The sequence below is a fragment of the Ruditapes philippinarum genome, unplaced genomic scaffold, assembly GCF_026571515.1.
Source record: "Ruditapes philippinarum isolate M1 unplaced genomic scaffold, ASM2657151v2 ctg571_1_1_1_1, whole genome shotgun sequence".
Classification (NCBI taxonomy): Eukaryota; Metazoa; Mollusca; class Bivalvia; order Venerida; family Veneridae; genus Ruditapes; species Ruditapes philippinarum.
In genome coordinates this window covers 130,656-143,993 of record NW_026860049.1, presented here as the reverse complement: position 1 = coordinate 143,993, position 13,338 = coordinate 130,656, and the positions used below count along the sequence as shown (strand labels likewise).

The 13,338-nt window shown below is 30.7% G+C and overlaps 1 protein-coding gene across 1 annotated transcript; it reads left to right on the top strand.

Moving 5' to 3' along the window:
- The first annotated feature begins 7,633 nt into the window (after window positions 1-7,633).
- LOC132758721 (FMRFamide receptor-like) lies at window positions 7,634-12,882 on the top strand. The gene has a single exon (XM_060750425.1). It carries the CDS (start codon window positions 8,864-8,866, stop codon window positions 10,007-10,009), a length of 1,146 nt encoding a protein of 381 aa, XP_060606408.1. The 5' UTR covers window positions 7,634-8,863; the 3' UTR covers window positions 10,010-12,882.
- The last annotated feature ends 456 nt before the right edge of the window (window positions 12,883-13,338 follow it).

Here is a 13,338-nt window from a genome sequence, read left to right as displayed (position 1 = left end):
AACAAGACAAGAATAAAGAGTAAAGCATATTAATTTTCATCATCAAGATCAAGAACGTAAATTCCAAGATAGGCTATAAAAGCAGGTTTTCTTTCTTTGTGACAGATTTGATCTGACATGTGCAATTCTTTTTTTTGATATGTGACGTAATTACGAACAATTCCATAGAAAGAGAATGATGGTTGAGATTTGGTACAGTTTCGAAGCTCAAATAGGATAAACATAATGGTTATCTTGTTTGCAGCTAGAAATCCCAAAAGATAAAAAGCAAATATCCTAACTAAGGCTCTTTGCTACCAATCCCAGTTTTGTAATTTTGTAATTTTGTTGTAAAAAAAAAACAACAAAAAAGTGACATAGCTCCGAGATATCTAAATAGCTATCCAAAGCTGCATCGTAATATAAGCTACCCACACAGCAAGTTTAGAGTCAATAGGTGAAAGCAAACTCAAATTATTATGTAAAAACTGAATTTCTATTTTTAGCAGCAGTGACCTTGATCACAAACACATGGGGAGCAATCCCAAGCTGCCTCTTGATATAAGCTACCCACACACACAAAGTTTAGTGTCTATAGGCAAACGCAAACTCAAGTTGAGCGGAAACCAAAAGTTGACGTCCTCTCACCTACACGCCTGCCGACTTTGGCATAACAATTACCTGTTTTCGTTGAAATTCATGTGACTTAACGTTTTCAGGACTGCATATCATGAACATTGGTCTCAGTTGTATTCATAGTTTGAGATTCCTGTGATTGATTAAGCATGTTAAGTCACGGTTGTTATTGTTATCAAGTCTAAGGCTGTCAATCCTTTCAGGACTATGTTTAACATAAACTTCAGATAAAGTCTTACCTCAGATAGACTTCCATCAACTAGAGAGATACTTGATATCATTATAATACATGAAAAAGGACACTCAGCATCACCCACAGAATTTCAATATGCATAGAGCTTGCAAAGTGCAAAACTACACTCTTAAATATCTTCATAACGTAAATGATGAAATTTAAAAAAAAACGACTTTATGGAATACGCAGGCAAATTAATGACAATACCAAAATTATCTTATGTACTCAAATCACGCTAAAATGACATTTGTAAAAGTCCAAGCATGAATTTCGGTATTAATTTTATTTATTCTGAGTTTGAAGTGTAAATATAAACGAAATTTAGCCGCCAACAGAATCACCGATGACTATATTTTTGAGGATTTACAGATTAATGAATGAAAAATTCAAAACGAGGAAATGAAAATGATGCCTGTGTTTTCCTTTAAAAACATGAAAATAAATATTTGGGTTATATCTTTAAGGTTGTAATCACTCTCAAATTGAATTATGAATAATCCAACATGAAAGTGGTGTTACATTTAATAGATCTGAGAACTCAATGCCTACAGGACCGTGTGTGTATTCTATGCCTAAGGAGGGTCAATCCACCCTTTCAGGCACTATATATATAGTACCTTGGATACATACGCTTTTGTTCTTTCATTTTCATAGTATCATAAGATTTGTTTAACATGGAATTTAAGTAATATTTGGCTAGCAAAAATTGTTGATTTAGCTGAAGGAAATATAAATATTTCCAGCTTTCATTGCATTTACAGGAATGGAATATGTTAAGACATCCTATTCTTTTTGTAAATTATGTAAATTCAGACATTACAATTTGAATACTTCTTATATGGTAAATTGCTCACAATCTACACATAAAGCATTTTAAGCCATTATATCTCATAGTTATTTGACATGATCGTAACAAATAAATTGAATATGAGAAAATAATCAAAAAATATTTCAAAGTACTGAAATAGACTGTTTTGTAATTTCAGTAACTTGTTACCATAGAAACATAAACAATTAATAGCATTATAATTGTTAACTAGTATCTTTGATTATTAGTAATGCAAATCTCTCATGTTAAGTGCAAACTGGGGTTATTGCCAGTATAATTGTAAGTATAAATAGCCTCTACTGGAAAAGAAAGGTGATAATTCCATGTAATGGCGGCAATTTTAAAAAATGGCTGCCATGGCAACCATCTTGACATATATAAAATGGGTCCCATGCCCAAAATGTTTCTTTTGCCTTTATTAACATATATGTACCAAGTTTCATGCTTTTCCCATTTTCTGAAGTATTTTAGTATATTTTGTTACAAATTGACTGGACTATATAGGATAATGCTTTTAATATGTGATTTAGATTTGTTACATTAAGGAAAAATTATGACATGTTCATTTAGATGTGATGCAGATCTGTAAGACTTCGATCCTTTGTATTAGCACAATTTACATGAAAACATGTATAAAATAATCGTTAAAACATGTTACTGATTAGTTTACTAGAGCACAATAATGTCTTTTAATTTTGACTAAATGATGCGCATCGAGAATTACTAGTTTATTTATTAACAATGGTTTTAACATATGTTACCCTGTATGTAAGAGTGTTTATGAAAATACTTGCATGCACCATTTCAAATAGAACATTTGAATGTATATAACATTTTTAAGCACACATATGCAGCATGACTATTTAAGGCATGCCATCCATCAATAAACGAGTAAGTTCGGCAAAAATCATATGCATAGCAATGAAAAGATACGGTTGTCATATCAATGTTTATTTTGATCTATATATAAAAGAAATGTGACGATACAGTTATATTATGACGGATTGTCTATTGTATATAATGTACAATATGATAATAACTTAATACATGATGACTCACTGATTAGTCAGCGCCAAAAATAGATAAAAAATAGTTTGTTTTCTTCCAAAACTTTACCTCAGATTGCATAATTTTTAAACAAGATAAATAGTTTTGTCAAACTTTCTCATCTTTTTTCATTGCTTTGCAGTTTATGACATATTTTTGAAAAGAATTTGTGCTGTTGAAACTATATGATTCTCTAGATTTGCTAGTATCTCGTATGAATTATTTAGTACCGGACATTATACACAAAGTTCAAACTTTACTAATACATACCTTTACTATTCATATTTTAACAAATGAATCATGATTGTCAACAATCCCGTGTGAATTCTGCTCAAAGCATGTTTGTTTACGATCTTGAAGGATTGCATGGTGATATATTTAACGGTGTTTTATCAAAGATGACAATGTTAATAAGAGGTTCAGACCGAATGTCTCAAAGGTCTATGTGTTTGTCATTCAACATGTTGGTTCTGCATAGATTTTGCATACATTTATAACAAAGTCAGAAAGTTTCTAAGATTTCCTTGTTCTCTATATAGTAAGAATCGTTTTTATTGAGCTGTTCTTTCAAACATCAATCGTGACTGAATTCCCAGATGATGTCTTTTAAATTCCGAAGTACGTCCATCAACCAGCAAAAAAAACAATTTTGCTTATATTTTTAGCATGTTAGAATGGTAGACTTGATTATGTGATGTAGTAATTGCTTCGGTTTTGATTTGAAAAGATGAAAATGATATTTAATGTAAACATATTTATTTCTGTCGCATCAGCGTTATTTGTGCCGTGTGTGGAGGCTGTAAAAAGGTCGCCCGGTAATTTAGTCAGAGATGTTATATTTGTTATCCTTGAGGATCGTTCAGACCGACATCTTTGTTATTTTTGTGGTTCTTTGAGTTCCTTCTATTCGGTTGTTTCTAGGTAGGTGGTTCCAGTATTCGTTTCTTGACAACTGTGTAATCACTCTTAACATATATTGCCTGATTGCCTGCTTGTGTTTCTTTAGAGGGCTTATCTGTGATATAACCCCTGATCTCTTTTCAAAATTTCATTTTATTTAGTTTCGCCAATTATATTCTCAACAAAGGGCACAGCAACGCATTATTCTATTTTAGGAATCATACGCCACTTTTATTGAATGGCACAAACGTGTCACATTGAATGTTCCATGATAATCGACGTATGATCACTTTTACCGATGTTTTTAAATGTTGAATTCTGTTTCAACTGGTAGTAATGGCGTAGACGGTAACTTGAACTTTTCAGGACCGTGTATGAAAAGGCATAATCAATCCGAGCCTGTAACACTATCAATTTTGCTGTTACGAGGTTATTTAGTGGTTCATTTTTTCTTCTAAAATTGATTTTACATCTCATTTGCTTCTTTTTGACCATTACGAGCATTCTTGACTAACTGATTCTATGAGTGACAAACAGCTTTATCATTAGAATATTGACAACCTTTCCTTAAAAGGAAATAGTTTTAACTGATACATTGTTAACTGTTTGTAGTAATTATCGTATGACCTCGTTAGTTTTATCTTTGACCTCATTAATATCAATTTCATAAACTACGCTTGAAATAGTGTATTGAAAAAGAAAGAAAGCATGTGTACGATAAATACTTAAACAAATCGTATACATGCTTTCTTTCGAGACTCAACAACGATTTCGTAGGGTCAGTAACGTTAGAAGAAATAAGGTATTAATTTCCAGTTTTAAATTACATTCAACATGTATTAAGACGCCTTTTTAGCAAAGTGTTGAGTTGATAACAGTGTATATCATTCTCTTAAACTTTACATGGACAGGTAAACCTAAACTCCTCACAGTGATTATAAGCTTCGCTCAAATCACTGTCTGGGTCCATAGAAAACAGCTCGAATATCTATCCTGGTATGAAGAATCCTTTGAGACCTACATTTCCTTATAAGATTATGAAAAGGGTAAGGGCAGATGTTGTTGGTTACATCAAGTACTCTTTCGAATATTTCGAATGTAAAATGCTTCCCTACAGAACCGCTATTGGTTGCATTAAAGATCCGGTGACTCAATTTTTTGTGGCCTTTATTACGGGAGTGAAAAGGGCGATACTCCTAGATCGGGGGAGGACCTTTTTAAGTTACCTTTGCTATCCGATATACACCGATATTATATGATGATGTTATTACAGCGACTATTGGACTCGGCAATAGCTTTCCTCAAGACACTCACTACTTAACTTGAGTATCAACAACAGTACTATAAGTTATACTTGTATATCAGCATTTAGCAACAAATGTTCATAACATTGACTTCTTCTTTACTGAAATTTAAGTTAGTAAACGTTGTGATATTTGATAACAATACTCAGTTATTTCAAAGCTTAAAGTAAGGTAGATATCTTTATATATTAACATTTGTCTTACGTTGCAATAATCATTTTTGATGAATCATCTGACAAGCCATATCTACGCTGTTAGATTTTTTAAAATTAATATAGGTTTTATTACTCTTTTTAATAAATTGTATTTTACCAAATGAAAATATTTCAGCATTCTGCTTTCATAATTTATGAAGTAATATCTATCATGGCAGGTACTTGAGTAAGTCATGCGAATAACAATTAATATGTCTCAATTTTTCATGAAATGCACCAATCATTATTGCATTATTCAGTACATCACGCTCGATGCCAAAGCAATAAACAAAAAATGCACTGATTTCTGCCAGACATGTCAAAACAGAATATCTCTCCAAACTCTGATAATAATCAATAAATTTTCTCTTTTTTCATTAACTTCCTTATAACAAATCAATTTTCTTACAGCTGTCTGGACATGCGCAGCACACGGCAGACACATTTATTAAATCTTAATTAGATATTTTGTCGAGAAAATGTTTTTAGAATGTCGGTACATGCATTTTTTTTAAACATCTGAAAGTGTCGTCTGCTTATCAATCAATCCGCTTTGTAACTTAAAGTATTTTATTTAAACTCAGTATGATGAGTTGAACTGTAGGCGACATAGTACATATAGGGCAAATACTGTTTACATTTCTTACAAGATATATGTTGTTAATTTATTTACTCTATGATTAAAATGATATCCTTTTGTTTGTTTGTTGATAGAAAAGTCAACCCAAACCTTGACTTCTAATCAAATCTATCCAAAATACTTAACATTTTTGTGTAAATGTCAATACTCAATGTATTTATATTCAATTTAAAAAGTTTGAAGACTTTGATTTTTTTGTTTTTATATTCAGTGTATTTACTTTCACTTTTATTTGAATATCTTTGTGAATTTTACATGTTTTACTTTATTTTTACTTTCTCGAAATATTTCTTTTAAAGTTATAAAAATAATTTTGCTTGTTACATAAACACCTGTGTTATCCCTTCTTTGTAACTAAGGAAATGTTTAAAGTGTTAAGGCAATTTGTTGTACATCTTAATTTATGATATTAAAGTATCATATATACTGTAAAGTTTAAACAAATTTCGATAACTGTGTTAAATGAGAGGCAGTCGGCTAAACTATATTTATTTCTATCGGCTGAATATTGTATCAACACATTCACTTTGGCTTCACGCTGGTATAAACAAGTCTTCACAAAACATTTGATAAGAACTTATACTTTGTTCAAGACAAAGCAGCGATTCAAATATATCATTGCCATTCTTGAGCTTAAATGGTTAAACAGTACAATTTGTCTAGTAAGTTAAGGAATTCCAGTGTCAAAAAGGAAGCAACATGTACGTCAGTCGGGTGTTTTTATTTTACTGTACACAATGTAAGAGCTAAATGATTTGTACGAAGAAAGAAAAATGAAGTTTGTATCATATAAACAATTTCATGATATGATATAAATACTCGTAGAACTAGTAGCTACTAGCTAGTTGTTCGCGCTTACAAATAAATCAAATGGTTAGTTGAAATCATACAATTCATACCAATACTGCATGAGACCATAAAAACTTAACGTTATATGTACTTATTTTCAATGAGATTTGAAACGAAAAACAATGTAGTCGAAATAATTATTGTCTCGTTATTGTATAATTTATATAAGTTAGGTTCAGATAGTTTTCACTAAACAATATCATTCGATATGTCACTACCACCGATCAATCATCTATGTTTTGCCGTCGGCAAATTTATGGCGGTAACAGCTGAATAGTAAAAAAGGTAATACAGTTCGTCCTATAACTTCGACACTTTTCTGCATAACGTTAACTCTATACGGATTTTATCTATGATATTGATAAAACTGATGAGGCACTTTTTTTTTAAAACAGCGGATGGATAAATGTTTATTATATTTAACATGGTGTTAATTAACGTTTCACGATTTTCTTAAACAGTTTTAATTTATAGAGAGTACTGTGTTACATGAAATGGATTTTTATAAGGAAAAGTATGAGAATAACATCATATATCAACGCCTACTTGTGGTCTATTTTAGAGCGCTTCTGTTGTCGTTTAAGAATTGTTTCTTTTTTGTTTTACTATAACACGTGGTATAAAATGTAGAACGATATTTCTTGTCATCAATTATTTAACTTTAAAGAAGCATCAATATTACACTATATCTTTTAAGTTTGTTTCATTATGATATTGTTTGAATTTCTGGATACAATTCACATATCTTGATTATTATTTTTATGAATCATAGAATTCGGTTTAAACTGTATCAAATATTTCAACTGACTGATAATCTTGTAAAAGCAAAGGAAAGCGTAATACAAATGATTATTTATTTTCTATTTTGCTATCTAAGTATCATAATCGTAGGGTTTTTTTCGTAACATTCACATGTATAAATGATATTTAGATATATTTTACAAAACCCATCCCAAAGAAAGAAAAACAGAAACACAACAACAAGCAACAAAAAACAAAAACAAAAAATAAACAAAAAAAAAAACATACACACAAAAACACACCCATAAGTTAGATGTTTATTAGATATTGTAACAGTTGGTAACCCTCGTGAAACGTTTTGTGACATATAATGACTGATTGTGAATTTGATTAAGTATTTTTATGCTTTGTGTTATTTGTTAATCATATACAATATGTCTATATGTAATATATGTTGAAATTTACCATAAGTGATGAAATATATACACGAACGTAATTATGACTAATCAAATTCTTTCGTTTCATTTTATCTCATTACTGCGGATAACTTAAATATATGTTCAAATGTAATTACTCTATACATGCAAAGTAAATAATCAATTTCAAATAAAAGAACAGCATTCCTTTGATTTTTCCTATCGCTAATGTCTTAACAAGGAAAGATCTACTTTTGAACTTTCACGTGTAGTTTTGTATCTAAATTTAAAACATCATGAATTGAAAAAGTCTGGTTTTATAAATGTAAATCAAAATAAGGAAAATCGTATATACACTGTAATAGAATCTATAAATGTTGGAAACACTAGCTGCGTATGGAATAATATTATCAGATATAAGAAATCACTAGACTATAAAAGAGAGAGGACTCGGTTACTGCTATATCTATTTTCAATTTACAGTTGTCTTGTACATATATATATATACAACTCATGTCTATTCTTGACCTTTGATATATTAAAATAAATGATAATGAAGCGTAATGATGTATGTTGATTAACAATGTTGCCTTCTTAATCATTGACGTATGTAGAAATAATTTGTAACTGCATTATGCACACTTATTCAATTATTTTATGTCTTTAATGTTTTCAAGTCGATGTAACGTAATACATTAAATACCATTTCATGTGAATTTGTATAAATATAATTACATATATTTTGTTACAGTTGTACATGTATATTCTTTTACAACTATAAAAAGTGTTTTGTTAATGTATATTTTATTCTTATATGCTATAATTATGCCCTTGAATCTAAAGCAAGTACTATAAAATTCAACACGTATTTTATCCAAAAATAAATGAGTGCTTTACAAATGTAAGAAGTAACAATTTTATTATTTCCAGGTTTATAGACTATGTAATCAATATTCGTTAAAATTAAATACATGTTTCAACAAAAATTGTTTCTTTTATTTCAGAAAGGCAATAAGCGGTCGTGTAGTTATTTAAAGAAACAAGACGTTTGATGAATTGCTCTTAGTCAGGTGTACGGTAATCTGTACTCAAAATGCCTGCCAGCGAGTTGAATCTGAAGGTGAACTTGACCTACGGGGATGACTATATACAGGGCCAAGATACGAGGTCACGTCAGATTATGTTTATATTCTGGGGAATTATTATTCCTATCATCAGTGTGATCGGATTCTTCGGAAATATGCTCACCATTATTGTTCTCTTCCGGCGAGAGATGAAGTCCACCACTGTGTACTTCTTACGAACGCTAGTAGTAACTGACACGGGTATAATAGTGGTGGGTGGCATAATAGGACTGTCCGTGATTTCCATTACACAACTAAATCCAAAAATGTGGCTATTTACTGATGTAATATATCCACATATATATACACCCACAAACTATATAGTTATGACACTACAAATGCTAAACGTATGGACGACAGTGGCGGTGTCGGTAGAACGATATATAGCTATATGTCATCCGTTCAAATCAGTTAGAATTTGCAACAAGAAGAACGCGTTTTTAATGATTGGAATAATAACTGTAATTTCTATTCTGTACAATATTCCGAGATGTTTTGCGACATGGTTTACTCGGTGTGGTGAAACAGATGGCCATGCTTGTTATACAGTTATAACAACGAAGTTTGGACAAAGTTTCTTTTATTCAGAGATATATACACTTTGGCTATATATGACACTGATTTATATCATACCGCTTGCATTGCTTGGTGTATTGAACACGTTACTCATATTAGAACTAATGCGCATGCGCAGAAGAAGAAGTGTACCAAATATTCAAGAAAACAGCGAGGCTAACATGAGTATAGTACTAATTCTTATAGTAATTGTTTTTATATGTTGCCAAACACCAGGACTAGTGGCACAATTCCAGTTTTTACACCCGCATGTATTATTACAATGGACTTGTGTGAGTAATACTTTATTTGTGCTTAACTCTTCTGTGAATTTCTTAATTTACACTGCAGTCGGTAGAAAATTCAGAAAAATTCTACTTAAAACATTTCAAGTTTTCATAAAGCGCCCGGTGAATCAATTAAAAACATCATACTCACAAGGAGCACCATATTCACAGAATGGAGGCACGGAACTTACTAAACTGACGCAAAAACCTATTGCGTATGATTCCGAGGAAATGTCAGACGAAACATGTAATCTCAAAGGTTGTGGCCGATAAAAAAAACCCAGTTAATTTACTCGTGGAGTTAAGGTTTTACAGTTTACTGCTTACGGTGAAATAATTACGAAAGACAACTGTATATGGTAAATGGTCAACCTAGTGTGTTGATTTAATAGTTGGTTACTGCCCTTCTTTGCGTAATGAAAAGTAGAATAAAAGTCTAAGCTAGCATACGATTATTGATAACTTGCATGATTTGAATTATAAAATGATCGTACATGCTAATATTGTTAGTGCTTGAAGAAATAAAAGGGTAAAATATAAGAGAAAAAAATGATAGAAACATGTGCAAATACTTTGACGATTGCGCGTAGAAGAATTTGTGACTTAATGCAAAGAAAAGGAAGCTATTTTATTGAATCAAAGCATTTGTCGTCAGGCGGAATCGATGACGACATAGACAGATTAGAGACCGAAGAAATCGCGCGGGGAAAGACGTGTCAATGACGTCATTTGTTATTTGGATATTGATAGACAAAATTGTGTCAATATTTAGTAAATTATTTAACTGTATGTGATACATATGATTGTGTTTTTTTTACTTTGAAGAACATCTAAAATGACTTTGATAATGCAGCTATGCAAAGTATTATTTTATTCTGTTGCTCCTTTCTATAGGAAAACGTTACGGAATGAGAACGCAAAAATGTATACAATAATATGCCTTGAATTACGACCATTGCTTTTGTCTTAAAAATTGTAGAGATGTATGACTTTCTTTAATTGTTTTAATCTGCTTTAGATATAACCTTGATCAATAAATAACGGACCAATATATGTACATATATTTAGTTGATATTTGTATATTTATTAGATAATACAATAGTGCAATTTTTCATCAAATATAAAACAACATGGTATATTATAGCCTAAAGCGCAAAGTTTAATCATTTGTATTGTAATCCTTAAAAGTTAAATACTTCCAGATGAACTAATAAATGTTCAAGCATCATGCAGCACTTTGCACGTGTAATGTTATTTACTATTTTGTTAGTATAGTTCTGTTCATTTATAACGGAGGTCACACTAATTTTGTATATTTGTCGCGTTATAAGTTTTTTTTCTGGACACTAACTATAGTCTAAATATATATACTTAAACCAATGTTTGTAACTATACAATGCGTGTACTTCTATTAAGAGCATCTTTTAAATTTTCATAAAAAATAACATTAATCTATTAATCTTGAAGCGTGTCACTTTAATTTAAAAATTGACTACACATACGAACAATGCAGATAAAGATCAGTCGGCACATCTGTGTTCTGATCATGATCTGCACTGTTACTGTCTACAAAAAAATATTTCCGAAGATTGCCTCATTTTTCCTACATAGAGAAACATTCCAAAAATAATTTGATATTAAAGTATCCTGTGTTCAACTATATCTTTTCGTTTTTAAGCTGAAATCGGTATTTAATGTTGGCTCTGTAAACATTTTTGTTATATTCTAAAAAGAACATACTTGTAAATACGCAACATATAATTTCATACACGATTGTAAATAAAAGTTCATCGTTCAAATGTTTACATCGTAAGAAATGTTTATAGTTGTATATTTCTCACAATCATCTTCATTTATTGTTAGGCATGATTGTTCATCTAATATATGTATCTGGTCTTATGTCGCAATCAGCTAAACAAATCTTTCTCTCAAATACTTTGCATAATTTAACGTGTACAGCATATTTATATAGTATGTTTATTGAAATGCTTTCATATAGTTAAATTCATCATATCTTCATTAAGCTAAACGTTTCTATGTGACTGTTCTGTCTACAATTATCTACATTAAACTGATCTTTTAAATTATTTTCATTCGAATACATATTATATTCAAAGTATTAAAATGTGAAAGTGGATTTTAGGCTAGAATCAAGAACATACATATTCAAATGTGTCATTTCTTCTAGAAAATAACTAATATGTAGGACTAAAATGTTTATGTGGTTAAACGCATTAAACGAGTAATTATTTTCAGATTAAAACATCACATGCTAAAGTTTCAATCCTGCAGCAGAATTTTATCAATATGACGAACTTAAGAGTTGAAATTATTTAATTGTTTTATTATTTTTAAAGATAGCTTTGGTAATTCTTATTAGTTTTTTTTTAAAGATCAAGCTTACAAACATGACAAAAAATCAACTTAATTTTTATATATAATCATAAATCATATAATAAACATTTTTGAGGATGTTTCTCCTTTTCTATTTCTTAATCAGTTGTGTTAAATGAATTACCTGAAAATCATTTCGTTTTATGATATACTGTTTTTTTTTTTATCTCAATCATGTACATATGTTATTATTGTTAAATTGTGTATTTTTCTAGATTACACAACTGTCAACCATAACCAAGATGCATTATTTCATTTTAATGTTAGCTTAATATTATAACGTAATAGTTTGAAATTGTTATATTGTCTTAGTGCTATTTGAGAGCGTGTTTACATTTGAGCGGCGCCATGACAAAACCAACATAGTGTGTTTGCGACCATCATTGATCCAGACCAGCCTGCGCATCCGCGCAGCCTGATCAGGATCCATGCCGTTCGCTATCTGTTTCTCTCTACTTGTAATAGGGTTGGTAAGCGAACAACATGGATCCTGATCAGACTGCGCGGATGCGCAGGCTGGTATGGATCCATGCTGGTCGCAAACGCACTACGTTGATTTTGTCATGGCGCGGCTCAGTTATATAGATGCTTCTGGGCTTCTAGCTGCAGACCGTAGCAACTTGTTTTATAGCAACACTAACTGCTTTATGTATGCCGCCGACTGATGACATCTGCCTATATGTTGTTATATGTTTAAAGACATCAAAGAAATTGTCATAAATATAAAAAGAAAAATAATATTTTGTATTATAGGCACGGTTTTATTATGTATCAATTTATATAGTTTTATGATTTTATAAATCAATATATTCTGCTATAAAATCGGACAGACGTTAGTCAGTCTTACAGGCATTACATAAGTTATACTGGTTATCATCAACACTTGAAACATAACTTTTTGTGGTAAATAAACAAAGAAGACAAATTTTACAGTGCTATATGAATGTTTCCTAAGTAATCTAAATATGGTCACTTGAATGAAATGAAAATATTTAGAACATAATTCTTCAAAAGCATTGACCATCGGCGTTTAAATATTCGGACGTTGTTCATGAGTGAATATGTTGTATGATTATCAAATCTTTGGAACGTAACGTAGAAAAGTGTAACGTAATTTATCTGACGTAATGTGTAATGCTCATTTGACGATCATAGGACAGACTGATGTTAGTTCATGAATAAATGAAAATGTGTTTATATTTTACAGT